This window comes from Camelina sativa, chromosome 12 (assembly GCF_030686135.1).
Source record: "Camelina sativa cultivar CO46 ecotype springtype chromosome 12, ASM3068613v1".
NCBI lineage: Eukaryota > Viridiplantae > Streptophyta > Magnoliopsida > Brassicales > Brassicaceae > Camelina > Camelina sativa.
In genome coordinates this window covers 819,239-835,723 of record NC_141891.1, presented here as the reverse complement: position 1 = coordinate 835,723, position 16,485 = coordinate 819,239, and the positions used below count along the sequence as shown (strand labels likewise).

The following is a 16,485-nucleotide window of genomic DNA, read 5'->3' as shown; positions in this document are numbered from 1 at the left end:
TTTCATTAATTAAAATTATAATTTTTTTTTACTTAAAAATAACTTTTTAAAAATTAATTAGAAAATTGTATGCTAAATCTACATAATGATGCAATAAACAATTTCGATTTATGGAATCTCTAACAATCACTGGATCCAAAATCTGATTAGTTTCACATCATATTATAAACTTATTATCCAATTTTTCATTAATTAAAATTAGAAAAGTCTTTTTTAAAAGACTTTTCTAATTTTAATTAATGAAATTTAGTAAACAGTAAATTGATTTAGTAAAATCAGAAAAGACTTTTGAACGAAATGATTTTGTAAACTGTAAATTCCAACAAAGGATTCTGAAAGGAACTGTACATTATTTGAGTTATATCACTGTATTGTTCTTTGTTTCTTCAAGCTAATTAACACCATACTCCATAGGAGAACTCAAAATGCTCCACCGATTCAATCACCTACACTTATATAATCTCTAAAATCAAATCAATCCTCCAGATCTAACAAAAGTAGTAGCATCGACGCATTCTCTCCCACTCCCTCCTTGCGATCAATGAGGGAGAATCCAGAAACTACATACCATATATAGCTTGTGGTAAAAAGATTGCTTGCATTGTCTAATGGCTTTAACTTTATTACTTCTTCTTTTTTTAACTATTTAGACCTTTCTTAAATGTTTTGCTGAGTTTACTCTGTTGTTTGTTCGATCGAACGGAGCTCCCAGTTTCCTTCTCCATCAATTAACCTCAATTCCAAGGAGTGGAACGGGATTAGAGCGGGCCGCTGAGGTTTGTGTGAACAGAGATGAATTTAGTAAGATTGATACGGTTTCATGGGATATATCGTGTACGGAAAACAAAAACAAAAAACTTACTTGTGACGAGGTTATGAAAGTGACTCCCATATCTCTTGCAACCCTATAGAGCTGTTCCTCAACGTCAACACTTGTCGCGCTGCAAGATAAAAAGCAGATATATAAAGAGAAGGAAGATGATGGTAAAAGTACGGGGTTATTGCAGGAGAAGACTGATAACTTACTTGGTGCATTCATCAAGGACTCCAAACTTCGGTCTGTGAAAGAATAAACGTGCCTACAATACGAAACAACTCAAAATTATTCACGTAAAAAACAAAACAATACGTCTGTTGTTGCTTTACAAGAGTGACTTACCATGCCTAGTCTCTGTTGCTCTCCAAGAGATAATATGTCTTCCCAATTGGTAGTAGCTTCCCAACCACCTACATCTCTTTCCAAAAGATAAACTAACCGAACATTCTCCAAAATGGTTTTCAAATGAGCATCCAGAACGCTTCCAGCTTCTGTTGAGCTTTCTCCTGTTAGTTACGCCAATATTCCGCACATATGAGAGATAGGAAGATCAAACAACTTCCACTTCAGGTAACAGATATAGATCATTCGATTTGAAAATCAAATAACCTTTTGAAGTTAATGAAATTTTGGACTTACCATTGGTGTATAACTTTGCTGCCCTTTTCTCTGCTTCTTCTTTAGATAGAGGATATATAATTTGATCTCTCAGTGTCCCTAAACATGTATAAGGTCGCTGCGGGACAAAAAACATGCCATTCCCTGACCCAAGTTCTTTGATATCCAATGATGGCTTGGCAAGTCTTCCGCATACAGTGGGCCAGATATCTCTAAGGACTCTAAATATAGAAGTCTTTCCACTACCATTTGGACCTGAAATTTTTGCTAGTATTAGCTCTGGGCTAATGCAGTAACTTCAATGACGGAGATTAATTCACCAACCTGTGACAAGCAGGCTTTTCCCTGAAACTATTTCGCATGACAACTTGCTAGCCATCAATTTCTGAGCAGGGGTAATGATATCCACCTCCGAAAAGGAAAGTAGATCTTGAGATTCCAAACGACTTGTGTGATTTTCTGAGGTAACGCCTGAAAATAGTTGGACAAAATGACATGATTAAATCAAGTTAAGCCTAATAACTCCTAAGAATATATGAACACATCCAGCAGGAAAAAAAGTTCACAAAATCATGACTATGTATATGTACATAAAGCACCAAGATTTTGTAGCAGCTTGCCAAAGTGTAAACCTATATATATGCCGTAGTACCTGACTGAGAAGAATCCAAAAACTCATCAAGCTCAAAAATTCTGTTAATACCACCAGAGAGCTCAAGGAACTTCTTGTTTAGTTCAAGAATATCGCCAAAAGCCATAAAGCTTTGGGAGACAACAGAAGCTAAATACCGCAATGCATGTGCCAATTCACCTGGTATCAAAAGAAACATGCAAGAACGCGTTACAGCGATAAATAACATGTACATACTTCACTGGCTCATGTTTATCAATGAAGTGATTAATTAGACAAGTACTGTTGAGAGGGAAAAAATGGTGATTGATATTTATTTGTACTACAATGAAGTGTGACAGATCTTCACCTTGAGTGGAGACAAGTGCTCTGTCTCCCTTGTGTTCTAGGGCATACAATAAACTCAATCCCCAAGTCACATTATTGGGAAGTTGCTTAGTCACAAAATCATCAAGTATGCCATACACCCATTTCTTCCTCAAGAGCATGAGAGAGTGGTCCAGCAGGGCCCTGAATTTTGTGTCAACCATCTGCTCCATGAAAAAGAAAAATAAGCGCAGATTCACCTATAAGACATGTTAAAGCTCCAAGCACACAAGTGAAGCCGCATTTGACATGAAAAGGCCATCATTACATAAATTGATAAAACATTTCCAAGTTCACTTCTTGTAACCCGGCTTCACAAATAACTATCCCAAAATCCAACAGCTATAGCTAGGGAAGTTAAGACACTTACAGCTTTTTCTCGAGCTCCACCTCCAAAGAATGCAATAGATTCAGCATGAGTGTTCAGCCTTTCGTGCATAAACCTACATAAACAGAAACAAGTTGGTCCTGATAGTTTCTATAACACAATCATCTGCAAATTGGACGAAGCACAGAAAACTTACCTAAACTTCCCCTCAAGCTGCTGTTCTTCACCAGCTAGATCACCGAAATCGGGAGCAACACGTCTCAGAAAACCCAAACCAAGTAACATATATGTGTAAAGTATGGCAACTCCCCTCTGACCAGTCAATAGCTTCATCCTCCATGTGAACCTTCAATTTTTTTTTTGCATAATTATAATTCAAACCAAGAACCTTGAAACAACTATTAGAAAAACAATCCAACAAAGTGTACGTACCAGAGAATGTCAACTGACGGCTTTACCATTCCAGTAAGAAGTCCAGACAAGTCACTGGTTAGCTTTTCCAGGTCACGAGTGAGTCTCTGGTCCGCATCAATACTATTGCCTGACATGTGGAAAACCTGAATATATATATATACCCAATGAGATATTTAGTGTCTCTAACTTTGCGACATCAACTTGTAAGAAAAGAACAAATAAACAGCCACTGCGAAGCATAGAAATTAAGGTCAAGTTGCACTGAACAACACAAGTTTATCCACAATGCATGAATAAGGCTTAGTTGCATAATATCTTTGAGCCTTATAGATTTGAATTGACCTTGTAAAACGCATTGTTTCTCAAGTAATTCCGTAGCAGATGTTGAGTCAAACGAATCCTCCACCCTAACGCTAGCCTTTGCGTTAGATGCCTGAAGAATGTAACAAAAAGAGTTAGGTGAAACCATATCAGCGAAGGGTTTTTTATAAATATAACTAATAATTTAAAGTAAATAAATTTCATAACTTGCTTTCTTTATAACAGACACATTCATCGAGCAATTTAGTAAGTCGTGACAAGGGGATAATAGCTGGTGGACTTTGCACATTTAAATATGCATAAAAAAATAAGGATTACCTTAATGAAGGAGCAATGATAGAAGATGCACCACTTTGGAGAACACTCAAACCAATCAAACGAACAAAGGCTGTCTTATCTTGCTCTAAGACATACTTCACAGTGGTCCCTGCAAAAATCATGGTTGGTTGTTAGAAACGGGGTCCTTTTAATAAAACTGACCAGATAAACACGGAGTATGTTACCATTCAAAGAGGCTATTCGGTCAGAGATCAGTGTTCTTGAGACGACAAGGCAAGCAACAGCGAGCAGTTGTGCTCCTTGTTTGTCAAATATAGTGGGTATCTGAAATGTAACAATGAAATGGTCAGCTAATTTGAGAAGTATAATACCAATATTAGCATTAATGCGGGATAAATAAGTTAGCCAAGTGGAAATTGCAGAATGAAAGGTTGGCCATCCAAGGAAGCTAAAGAAATGCACTGAAATGCAAGGGAGAATGAAAGATAAAGCCTGTTTATTGTTTTCTAGGTTCACAAGAATTCACTCTAATAGTAACTGAAGCTCACCAATACGTTTAACATTGCAGCTACTCTTGATGGTAAAGCCCTTTGGGATGTTTGAGGTTGAGGAAAACGAGGCAGCATTACACTTTTATCAACAACAGGTGACTTTGTAATTAACTGTGTCAGGTACGACTGACCCTTTGAATTAGTGGTAGCAGATTCCTACATAACACCAAGTAACAAGGTTATATAATCACCTCAACGAAAACTAAAATAAACCAAAATATCTACACAAGCTTCTGAAACCTTTCTAGCTGCAGCAAACGCTCGTTGAACAACCATAGCATCATTTTGCCGATCTGTATCTGAAATTTTCGCTGAATCTGAATCAATTTCAGCATCCGTCAGAAGGGCAGAGTCATCCCTGAAGGTTTAGTCATTTTTAGTAAGTAAAAATACAAAAACAAAAAAAACTTTGATAATCCTCACAAACATGGTTAAGAAACAATCCCAACCTCTTGTAGTGAACACTCCATCCCCCTTCGCCGTCTAGTGACAAAACAACATCATGGAATGCAACAAGGGCTGGACGATGGGAGATTGTTATGCAAGAAGTTCCCATAGCTCGAGCCTTAGCGGCAAAGCGTTCTTCCATATCAGTTGTCACAGCACTTGTGCATTCATCAAGAATTGCAAATTTGGGTTTGTGGTAGAATAATCTGGCCATCCCCAATCTCTGTTGCTCTCCAAGAGATAACTCATCACCCCAGTTAACCTCTTTTTCCGGTTGGTAGCGATCCAATAAATATTCTAGATCAACCTACAAGCAAAAGTCCACAAAAATAAGCATAACATACAAAAACGAACTCAAACCACCCAAACCATCCTACTATAGAATAAAGAAACTAGGATACGAACATTTTTCAATAGCTCCACCATTCCAGTCTCAGTGAGTGGTTCAGTCTCTTGATCAGAAGTAAGAGGATATATTAACTGGTCACGGAGTGTTCCTACTGCCATATAGGGTCGTTGCGGCACGTAGAAAATCTCCTTGTTCATATCAGAACCAACTCCTGGCTTCACAATATGCCCAGACACGAGGGGCCATAGACCTCCTAATACTCGGAAAAGGGAACTCTTGCCACTTCCATTAGGGCCTACGATACATATGGTTGAACAGATAATGAAATGGGAATAAGGATAATATCAGGCAAACGGAAATCGACTTTGCAAATCAGCATGTTATTGCATTAATTAAATAACAAAAAAAAATTGAAAACCAGGAACCTAAAAATAGTCCAGTAAATCAATCACAGAAGATGATGTTGTTGCCACCATTCCACTAACACCCTATAACTAGGCGTATCAAATTTACTTTTGAAAAGGGTTATATTGCTATCCACTCTAGAATACAAGAATTAATTCGTTCAGAATAGTACTTCAAATATACATTCCCCTTTTTCTATTTCCTTCACAAGGACAACAAGGGGTACTGAGATTTTCATCTTTGCTACTCATTTCAGGGATCAGAGAAAAATATAGCAGCAGATATGCTACTCTATCTATCATTTTTGCAGCAGTGGCTGAGATATTTTCTAGATGGTGAAGAAAACGCGAAAGATAGTCATTGTTACTGTTAAAAGAAAAAGTAATCGAAAGGGAAATTGATAGTCATACACTCATACTATGTCACTCCCTAGTTAGAAAGCGTTACCTGTAATCAGAAGATTAGACCCCTGCTCAACTCGAAGGGTGAGATCCTCCACCAAAACATTTCCCGTTGGAGTAACAACCTGAAGTGTGTTTACTAACATTAAGAACACAACATTATGGAAAGGATTACAGTAACACAAATCTGTGTTCCAACTACCTTGACACCGGAAAACTCAACATAGTTAGCTTCACTTAGGTAATTTCTGCTTCTATTTCTCTGGAAAGAGGATTTATCATCACCACTGAGTTCTCTCGAGACAGCCATCAACTCATGGATTCGGTCAGCATAACCACTGTAGGAAACAACAACATTTCAATAATTAGAAAGTATAGCCACCATGACTGATAGGTGTAAAATTTAGTCTAATTAGTCATCTCTCCCCCACATATGATTTCACAAATAGTGAAAATTAGTCGTCTCTTGAATCAGAATATTTCTTCATCAATTGCCATTGTTATTCAGGGACCACCAACTGAACTGTACTCTCATGCTTATGGTAAATTCTTCTTAGAAGAGCAAAGAAAAACATACGTCTACAGATTTTCAGGCTACATAATGTCTACCCTTTAAGTGTCTGGCATGAGATCCAACATAAAGCATTACCTGAGTCGGTTGAGCCGCCTGGAGCTTATAGAAAGTGTTCCTAGCGCCTGAAAGAGAGATATAATGACACTGGTGTGATATCTTATATTGCTTAGCATCTCAGCTCTTCCTAGGGTCGAGTCGTCAGGTCTTAGATTCCCAGAGAAGAATGGTTCGATAATCAGAATAACTGCAACTGTAGCACCAAGATACTTCAGCAGGAAATCTTGGATCATGCCAAACCACCAGTGATCATGAAGCACGTGACTCATATGGCTAACAAGATTTTTGAACGTTTGTTGTATATGCGATTCTTCCCTGGTTTCCCCACCATAGAATGCTATGCTTTCCGAATGAGTCCTTAAGCGTGAATGAAGTTTCCGGTACTCCCCTTCCAACTGCTGTTCTTTGGACATCAATTTCCCAAAAGAAGGAGAAAAGTTCCTTATTGCCGTCCCGGCACCCAGTACATAGGCCTACAAAAAATAGCAGATGGAAAGAATTGTACTGTGAACGGACACAAGGCAAAGCAAGCATAAACGCATAAGCTCAATCTTGCAAACATAGAAGATTAAACAAGAATCACCAATATCCAGAAGATGTATTTTGGACTAGCATATGAACACAGGCGCCATGCATACACAATTCCATCAGTAACCGCCGTCAAATCATCCTGTATAAGTTCGCTCAACTCTGAGGAGAATCTTGGTACATCGCTAGCAATCCGTTGCTCGGGGTGCGTAATCCGACCATCCACATGTGATATTTTGTAATACACCATATTCTGAAATAATAATAATAAAGGATGGTTAATGTGTTACCCAGCCAGAAGTGTGAAGTATACTCAATATGCACACTAGTCACAAAAATACTCGCATATAGAAATGGTAAATAATTGAATTACCACAATATAAAACAGAAGACAGTGGCTACCTCAAAATAATGTGAGTGAATTAGCTTCGTCAATATATTTCTGAATCGCAAACTCAAGGCCCCAGTTATGTACTTTGAAGTAGAGTGCATCGTCGATAGCATGAAACACAACATAATATTCTCGGAGATAAGACGTAGAAACAGTGGCGCACGCCTTAAGAAAGCAGCACGGAAAAGGAAACCTTGTACTTTCGCCAATCTATTGCTTAAAGCAGTTCTGAAAACCTGCAATATGTTAAATAACAGATTTTAAAAATGAGGAGCTAGATTTCTTAAGAAACCGTTGGCAGTTGGGCGTTCCCATGGATATCTATCTACAGGAGTTTGCAACAGCACGAGACACCAGCACGAAATCAAAAACATACAACAAAAGCATAAAGTAACAATGCGTATTAAAAGGAAATACATACCACAGTGGCAACTAGTGCCAAAAGATCCCTGGCACCCATTTTACCCATCTGAGACAGAAGAATAGCAGTCAGAACCTGAAGAGACTTTAATCCTCCCCCTTTCTTCTTTTTCGTGGTTATCTTTGAATTTTTATCATTCCCTGTCAGCTTTTCCAATGCCTCATCATCATCACTCTGACCATTGCAATGACGCGAAGAATCAGGCTTTCGAGAGCTGACCCTTGATTTCAGGTAAACAGCAGCTCCACCAGCAGCAACAATCCCAGCCGCAAGCAGTATAGATTTCCTACAGAGGACAAGAGAAGAAACAAATGAAATGATATGCAGACGAAGAAGAAGTAAGTTAAGGACAAATAAAGAGCAGAGAAAACCAATTACCGTCTTGACGCTACAAGACCCCGACCCCGCTCAGTTAATTGCAATAGTTGGAGTGAAGGCATGGCTGGAAGTGAGTTTTTTTATCCAACCAACAACGATGAATCAGAACCAAAACTGGGTTCTTCTTGATAACAAGTGTACAAAACACCTGAAAATGATACCAAACTCCAAAGGTTATGAAACCAAAATATAACAAATCTAAAGCAAAGAAAGAGAAAAAGTTGAAGTTGTAACCATAAAAATCAATGCAATAATTGGAAAAGGAAAAAAAATGTGAATTACGCCCAAAGTTAGATTCTCACACGTTCGAACAGTATAGCCAAAAACTAGGATCAAGAAGAAGAATGAATCATGTAACACGCGTTACTAGAATCCCCAAACAAAAAAAATTGTTTAAGAACCCAGCAAAGTCGATCCTGATTAGTGATTACATAAAAGAAACACAGCAAACAAAAAAAAAAATGGATTCGCGAATAATTCCCAGATATTTCTATCGAACCACAAAACAAAACAAAGATTCTTCATCCCCAGATAATTTTATATAGCTGAAGAACAAATTCAAAAAAAAAACACAAGTAACGATCGAGATCAATGATGATTATATACAAATTAAAACAAAAAGCTGAAGACTAATTTACCTCAGCATGAGAGATTCAACCAAATTCGAATATCTCCACGGAGTATATAAAGAAATAGAACCTAAATCGATCTCTCTCTCCTTCGTAACTTTGCAAAATTCAACCTAAGAAAGATTAAAAAAAAAAAAAAAAAAAAAAAACTGGAAAAAATCGGAAAGCGTAACAACAACAGCCACTAGCTCAAAATCAACACCACCATGTGAATCTCAACAACATTCGAAAGAGAGAGAGAGAGAGTTGATTAATTCCGACTCCGTTAACCAACGGCGACGAGAGGTACAACTAGTGTCCACCGTAACGGAACTACTTCCCCCAAATCGAGAGATGGATAGAGAGAGAGAGAGAAAATGATAGAGCGAGAGAGCCGAAACTTGGGAAGAGGAGAAGATGATGACGCTGATTTTTACACGTGCGAAGATGATTTTACTCGTGCCACTTTTTTTTATTTTATTTTTTTGGTTTTTTATATATAGAAATATTTGATTTTCGTTACGAAGCCATACAAAAGCTACTTTTGTTTTTTTTTTTACATTTGGACTCCAAAAATACAAAAGTTTTATAAAACAAACTTAATTCTTTTTTTTTTTTTTGTTAAAAACAAACTTAATTCTTCTAGCCACACAGACACAAGACACAACTTTTCATTCTCATTTGAAACTTTTATTTGAAGCATTGTACTTAAAAAAAATCTAAAGTATTTATAATTTGATTATCAAATTCAATAGGACTAACGAAATTGTATAGAGCTGTCGAATCCTATGGACCTACATGGCTATCCTTTACATTGGTAAGTTTGTCCTTTCTAATTAAGGAAATTGTTGATTTGGGTGTTAAAAACTTTTTAGTGCATATGATTTGATATATTAAGAATAAAATCCTGATTCCTTATTTCATGTTTGGAAACAAATAATTGATATTCATTGATAGTAATATAGGACATCTGAAATTTTGCATGAAAAAAATCTTTAATCATCAAATTTGTGAAATAAAACGGTTGTAATAACAAAGTTTGTTTATAGTAATTAGTTTCATAAGTTTGAAGACAAATTTTATGATAAGAAAACAAGATGGGTACAAGTGCAAATTGTACACCGCATGATTGAAGCACACAAATCAATGTGTGATGTCTTCCTTTCTTATTTTGGTTTTCAGATAAATGTTTACATCATCACCACCTTGCATCTTCATTTATGGCAAAAACATCCACATATGTGAACGGATGAGACTGATTTACATACCAAAACAAGATGGGCCTTAAATTGTTATCAAACCCAATCCATAAATGTTGTGGGCCATTTTTTTTTTTTTGGTTCTCACGGGTCTGTTTTAACCTGGTTAATTTGATGAATCACCAGTTCACCACCATCCTACGATAAACCTTCGAATTCACAATCGACTATCATGATGATGATGATCAAAACGTTTTGTACAACTGCAAATTCTATCTATTAGTGACGCTAATTGGTAAACAAGTAAGGCTGGTGTCCAAGTGAAAGCAAGAATTTGAGAAGATGTTTATAATGTCAATAACAAAATGTATTTTTATTTTGGTTATTCTGCATATTACTTCATCATAAAGAAGAATAAAAAAAAAAACACGTAAACTTAGGGCATGTTTATAGGGGGATCAGGTAAGGGTGTTCTTAGAGGAGAAATATTGTAAAAATAATGTAAGATCAGTTCTTAAAAACTTTTGGTAAGAAGTTAGTTATTGGGAGAACATGTATAAGATCTTAAAATTTAATAATATAATATTCTTATAGAAATTTTAAAATGTTTAATAAATACATAGATTAATGTTTAATAAATAATTTAAGAATGCCAAGTGAGAAGCTTTTGTGTTGTTTTGGTATTTCTAGTTTGGATTCAAATGATCGATTCCTCAAATGGTGAGATTGGCCGTGGATGTGGATCAAGCTTTGGTTTGGTTACACATCTGGATCAGTAAAGTTCGAAGTAAATGCAAACAAAATTGACAGTGCAACAAGTGGAATTTTTATATTAGAAGTAATGAGATGGTAACTGTAACATATCCACTGGCAAAATCTGGTTCATATACTAATCACGAAAAGAATAGACAGTATGGTTACTCTAATAGAGAATGCGGTACAACAGACCGACCCTGCACAACTATTTTAGCTTCAAAGTCTTCAGGCAACTGATTGAACAGCTCTCTCGAAGTTGTCTTCGGCTTATGACACACGCTTCACAAGTAGATGTTCCGGGTGCGAAAGTTTCAGCTGGCTGCAAAAAGGATAGGGAATACAAATGGACTCAACCAATATTTTTATAAGAGCCAATGATACCATTACTCTCAACTAAATTTTAGTGAGTTAAAAAAGACGCCTTGTACTCGAGTTGATGATGAAAATTTACCTTAGATAGCGTGAAGATGATTTCCCAACATGAAGACTGCAGACAACAAGGTTTCTGGGTTTTTAGCATCCTGCAATCACCACAACTAGTATAATAAACACTTGGTAACACACAGAAAAGCCACGATATAAGTGCAGTGAAGAAGGTATGCAAGTCTGATTATAGGTTACTCTGATCTATGCATCTTAATGAACATCTGAACATTCAAGGCATACCTAGAAACAAAGCAGCAATAAACAAACAATCAAAGAGCATGTAAACATAACAACCACTCTCACCAGAACACAGTCACAATCCACCAAAGAATTACAAATCCATAGTTCCTCCAGCATGAATATGCTTCAAAGCTTCATTATAATATTCCTCATGCATGAATATAATACCAGCAATCAACCTCAATGTATCATTATTTCCTATTGTTGAATCTGCCAACCATTCCCTCAAACTCGAAATTGTTGATTCCTGAACCAACAAGAACAACCGTTCCATATCATATCAGGGATTCGAATCTCTTTGACAATTTCTACTACTATAAAACATGTACAAAATCAAAGCAGAGTTACTTTATGACAAGCTTTTTTTACAACACCAAAAATTTCAAAGAACAGATTAAAAAAAAACAATCGAATCCGAAGAAGAAGAAGAAGAACATTGTTATCATCAATTTCATAGGAGGAGAAATGAAACATCCAAAATTGGGGTTGTTCGTTACATAAAGCTAAGCCCTTTAATCCTAAATACATGCCAATTTCTCAAAATTTCCCCATAAGAAATCCAAAAACATCCAAAAGGAATCAGCCTAGTGCAAAGGAGACAGTAAAGATTCAATTTTTTGTGTTTGGATAATTACCGTTAATACTCATGTCGGAAACATCGGCGTCGAGTGAAGAACAAACATGAAGAAATCTCCGAGACTTCAAAGGAGGAACAGAGAGAAACCCAGTAACCGGAGTTGCAGCGAAAACGATAGAAGAAGCCATGGCCAATCAACTCAGATAAGAGCAAACTGATAAGAGCATAAACTCTGTGGTGATGAGGAGACGAGGAGACGAGAAGATCGGTCGCCTCGGTGTTTCAATGGTCGGACAGAGGAGACGACGGTGAGGGACAAAAAATCATTCTTGTTTCGCCTTCGAGTTTTGCGAGAGAAGAAGAAAAATAATGTTCGAAACAAAAGAAAAATAAAACTAAACTTTGTATCACATGGTGACACGTCACCGTTAGATCAGTTGAAGAACTGATCTTATTTAAGATCAAATGAACTGATCTTATGACTACTGTTCAATAAATTTTAATTTTAAAAGACTCAAGATCACTCAACTGATCCAGCGATAAACATGGCCTTAGAAAATAAATGTAGATTAAAAGCTGGAACATTATAACACGTCATGAAGTTGAAACACACCATTCCAGGACAAAATGAGGCGAGGTGATGGGCTTGAGAAATGAGTGGCCCAGAAAACAACACGGTTAGACACAAAAGTCCCTTTTCACTCACCACATGTCCACCGACACAAGTCATAAAACAGCACCCAGGTTCCGTCGGTAACTCTATGAAATTACCAGAGTACCCCCTTTTCACGAAAGTCGTCGACTCTACGATTCCGTGGAGACCCACCTTATTTAATTTTGACTTCTGATGTTTACAAGAAACATTTAATTTTTTTCCCGGTTATCCATACAAAACATTTAATTCTTCTTACCGTCCGGAAACATATTTACAGATTTGTGTTTGTAACTTTATATAATCAGTTTGTTATATTTAGTGGACTATTTCACAAATTTTTAAGGTTAAATTTCAGGTTATCAATGACACTATTTTAAAAACAGAGGAGTAAAAGGATAAGTAAAAAAAAAAAAAAAGAGATTATGAAGTTTTATTCCACATTTATTATAAATACATTTGAAGTTTTTTATATATATATAAAAAAAAAAGTTTCCAACCATCCACGGATCCACCAGTAATTGTCTTTCTATTGCATTTTCTCAGCTAAAATTTGCCGGAATTTTAAAATATAAAGTTACAAAAAAAAAAAAGAGGAGAAAAATAAAAATGAAATTAAAAATATAAGAAAATTTCAATTTTTCTTCCCTTCGTCACCGCCTTCTTCCAAGTACTCTTTCTTCCTCCTCTCGGCACTAGATAACAGACAAATCAGAAGAAAACACGTGGCATAAACACCGTGGATTTTCCAGTTAGTCTTCGGAGGCTGACGAAGCACCACCCTATGAAACACCGCCACGTAATAATGCAAACCAACAGCAAAGCCCACGAATGTCTGCGCCAAGCCCAATACTTTGAGGCCCAAACCACAGTCAGTGGAGAAGACGAGAACGAGGTACATGAGAAGAAGCAGGAGGTAGAAGACGTAGCCTAGGGTTTGCAAGATCTGCAAGCAAACGTAGGTAGAGCTCGACGTTGCGTAGAGGAACTTGAGCGGTTCGATTCCGGTGACGAGCGATGAGATGCATAGGATTGAGAAGTAGATCGATAGGTAGATTTGGATGAAGATTAGGATCTTCTGGAGTGAGAAGTAAGCTTTGAATCTGTTGAAAATGAGGGAGACTAGGAGTAGAGGGACGAGGATGAAGATGAATGAGACTACGGAAGCTATGGTTGGTGCGTATTTGTTGCCGAAGTAAGGTTTGAAGTTTCTTGTGATCTCTTTGTTGGCTTTGTTGATGTAGTTTTTGGATGTGGTTGAGAAACGTTCTAGGTCTGGGATTAAGGATCTTTGGAATTTAGTTGGTAGATCTCTGAATTCGCTGACGAAATCTTCGTCTTCTTCGTCGTCGAGCCAGAATGGTTTGATTTCTTTCTCGATTGGTTTTGATTTGGTCACTGGTTTTTTTGAGGATTTTGATTGAGGTGAAGAAAGCTTGGAGCTTGGGGATTTTGTGGTGGTTTTGTTTTTGGATGAGTTTGATTTGGATAGATCTGCTGATTTCTTGATTGAAGAAGTAATGGGTTTTGTGGAATTTGTGGGTTTTGTTCCGGAATTGAGCTTCTTGAGCTCGGAGCTAGCCTTGGTTGTGTTGGAAGATGATTTGGTGGAGTTGAGTTTTTGAGATGTACCCATGGAGGAGGTCTTGGCGAGTTTGGTTTGGTTCTTGGTGGAGGAAGAAGAAGAGATGGGTTTAATTAGCTTGGTGGAAGAAGAAGAAGAAGATGAGATGGGTTTAGTGAGCTTGGTTTGATTCTTCTTAGTGCCAGATGTTGTTGATGATGATGATGAAGAAACAGAACCAGTAAGCTTCTTCTTCTTAGGAGGAGGAGGAAGATTTGTTTCATCATCGTCACCACTTGAATCCAGCTCTTTCACCAACAATCTCCTCACTCGAAAATGAGGATCCAGTGGTTTTGTTTGTTGTTGTAGCTTATCGTGAACAGAGGATTCTGATGAGGCAAAGAAAGCAGAAGAGAAGAGGAAGAGAAAGAAATAGAGAAACAAGAGTACCTTTCTAAAACACAAGTACTTGAGTAAAGACATTTTTCACTTTGCTCTGGAAACCTAGGAAACTCCCTCACTGTTTCAGACAGATCTTGCGAAGAGAGATCGCAAGCTTGTCAATATATAGGAAAATAGAAAGAGAGGAGAGAGGAAAGAGATTGAGAGAGAGAGAGAGAGAGAGAGAGAGAGAGAGAGAGAGAGAGAGAGAGGCATTAGTGACAGTGTGCATATGTGTTTATATACGAGTGTTTGGGTGTGACGGAGGACCAGAGAATTCACTAATTCAGTGCCCTTTGATAATATCAATGTACATTACTGTTTAACCTCACCGTCATGTTGCAGATTCTCTCTGCTACTTGTCTAACCTTTTTTTATATGATTCTTGTTTTTTTTATAATATTTGTGTATATGTGTTTCTTCATTTTTGGTAAATTAATTTATATTGTACATGAGTAAAAAAAAACAATGAGCAATCATTTGCGAGATCTCAAATTAGAATAGTCGCTTTCTCGTAAATAAATATAGAAGAAACATTTTTTGTATATGTAAAACCAAAATATTCATACACTTTTATACAAACACAAAAGGAATTTAATCATAACTACTCCCACAACTCCTATCTGATTTGGTTTAATGGGTAATGATTCCACTGTCAAAAGACTATCTTTTCACTTACAAAAATATATATTTAGCTATCATATAAATTATATACATATCCGGTCCAAATTGATTACGATTGGAGTGGAATTTTATCAAACAAACTTTTTAGTTATGATTTAGTTATTTGTAAAAATACTTATAATAAATTAATACTTATAAATTTATAAATACAAATCTGAACCCCTCAGATAATAAATAAATAGAAACATGAAAAGGAAAAAAAGAAAAAAAAAGGATGAGAAATTAATGCAAAAGTGAGAAAGTTGAGAGAGAGATCACTCACAGTCACATGGGGGACCAAAAAAACGACACTTTTTAATCTGTTCTTTTTCAAACGCGCTTACATTTTTTTTTCTTTGCTCATGTGCTTAGCCAAAAAATAAATTATATCCTCGTGTAATTTAATAATTATAAGGTTATTATTAACTAACTAGTTGCAAGTTCGTTAATAATTTGACTAATCGTAAGTTTGCAAACTATATAGACTCCTTCAGTGTTTAATATAATACGTATATTTTATGTGCTTAACGACTAGCAATAACTTGAGGGTGGTGGAGATAGATGGTCACATGGCACGTATTTATTATAAGGTTGATTTTGATTTTCAAAACTCTAATTTGACGAATGTGTCGAATAATGAGATCTATTGCTTGTATCCCACTCAATAGTACTGCAATTGATCGAGATTTATAGCAAATGATCTATCTATATATCCACCATCTAACTCAAGGGTCTTGAGTCAAGACATATAGAATTATACAATCAAAACCGCATTATACTAAAACCCCTAATTTCATGACGTAGATGTTAACACGCTTTCAATAAAACAATTAAATATACGTAGTGAATCGCTGTCTAATTTGTTTGTGTACTTAAAAACACTAAACTCGCCCATTTTGTTCCCAAGTCAACGATCAACGACTTTTGACTCCACCACTTTTTTGACTTATTGAGTTAAGTAAAATAGTGAAAGTCATGACTCAAAAGTGCTCCATATAGCTAGTGGGATAGAGACTGACAAAATTTATATCAGGTTTCAAAAGTCGAATCAATAATTACGTGAGATACAGTAAAACTATGAAA

At 36.4% G+C, this 16,485-nt stretch overlaps 2 protein-coding genes and 1 long non-coding RNA gene across 7 annotated transcripts; all 3 read right to left on the bottom strand.

The window, feature by feature from the left end:
• Nucleotides 1-286: 286 nt before the first annotated feature.
• Nucleotides 287-9,444, bottom strand: LOC104729311 (ABC transporter D family member 1-like). Of its 4 annotated transcripts, none has more exons than XM_087477810.1 (27): nt 8,915-9,444; nt 8,277-8,424; nt 7,899-8,184; nt 7,489-7,713; nt 7,142-7,339; nt 6,577-7,031; nt 6,130-6,265; nt 5,974-6,052; nt 5,178-5,416; nt 4,775-5,079; nt 4,566-4,683; nt 4,323-4,481; nt 3,999-4,098; nt 3,814-3,922; nt 3,517-3,607; nt 3,193-3,317; nt 2,957-3,106; nt 2,803-2,875; nt 2,416-2,596; nt 2,088-2,246; nt 1,760-1,906; nt 1,457-1,690; nt 1,160-1,323; nt 1,027-1,079; nt 863-941; nt 653-771; nt 287-560 (listed from the first exon to the last, which is right to left on the bottom strand). In XM_087477810.1, the coding sequence occupies exons 2-26, from the start codon at nt 8,336-8,338 to the stop codon at nt 676-678; spliced, it is 4,023 nt and encodes a 1,340-aa protein (XP_087333936.1). In that variant the 5' UTR covers nt 8,339-8,424; nt 8,915-9,444; the 3' UTR covers nt 287-560; nt 653-675. The 4 variants fall into 4 exon arrangements, with proteins under 4 accessions (XP_087333936.1, XP_087333938.1, XP_087333939.1 ...); XM_087477812.1 differs by having other exon boundaries at nt 6,537-7,031; nt 8,915-9,309; XM_087477813.1 differs by having other exon boundaries at nt 6,505-7,031; nt 8,915-9,287.
• A 1,442-nt stretch (nt 9,445-10,886) lies between these two features.
• On the bottom strand, nt 10,887-12,675 carry LOC104729310 (uncharacterized). 2 transcript variants are annotated; one of them, XR_758244.3, is made up of 4 exons: nt 12,141-12,675; nt 11,569-11,752; nt 11,291-11,360; nt 10,887-11,158 (listed from the first exon to the last, which is right to left on the bottom strand). It is a non-coding gene; the product is annotated as an uncharacterized LOC104729310 (long non-coding RNA). The 2 variants fall into 2 exon arrangements; XR_015573616.1 differs by lacking the exon at nt 11,569-11,752 and having other exon boundaries at nt 12,141-12,457.
• A 467-nt stretch (nt 12,676-13,142) lies between these two features.
• On the bottom strand, nt 13,143-15,256 carry LOC104729309 (uncharacterized). Its single transcript, XM_010448246.3, has one exon. It carries the CDS (start codon nt 14,779-14,781, stop codon nt 13,369-13,371), a length of 1,413 nt encoding a protein of 470 aa, XP_010446548.1. The 5' UTR covers nt 14,782-15,256; the 3' UTR covers nt 13,143-13,368.
• Nucleotides 15,257-16,485: the final 1,229 nt, after the last annotated feature.

Bases quoted from the DNA above. Each gene is read 5' to 3' on its own strand.
- LOC104729309 (XM_010448246.3), bottom strand. From the start codon at position 14,781: ATGTCTTTACTCAAGTACTTGTGTTTTAGAAAGGTACTCTTGTTTCTC.
- LOC104729311 (XM_087477810.1), bottom strand. From the start codon at position 8,338: ATGCCTTCACTCCAACTATTGCAATTAACTGAGCGGGGTCGGGGTCTT. The intron at 7,714-7,898 runs GTATGTATTTCC...AACATATTGCAG, and splicing joins TGGCACTAGTTGCCACTGTG to GTTTTCAGAACTGCTTTAAG. The intron at 7,340-7,488 runs GTAGCCACTGTC...TTATTATTTCAG, and splicing joins TTCACTCACATTATTTTGAG to AATATGGTGTATTACAAAAT.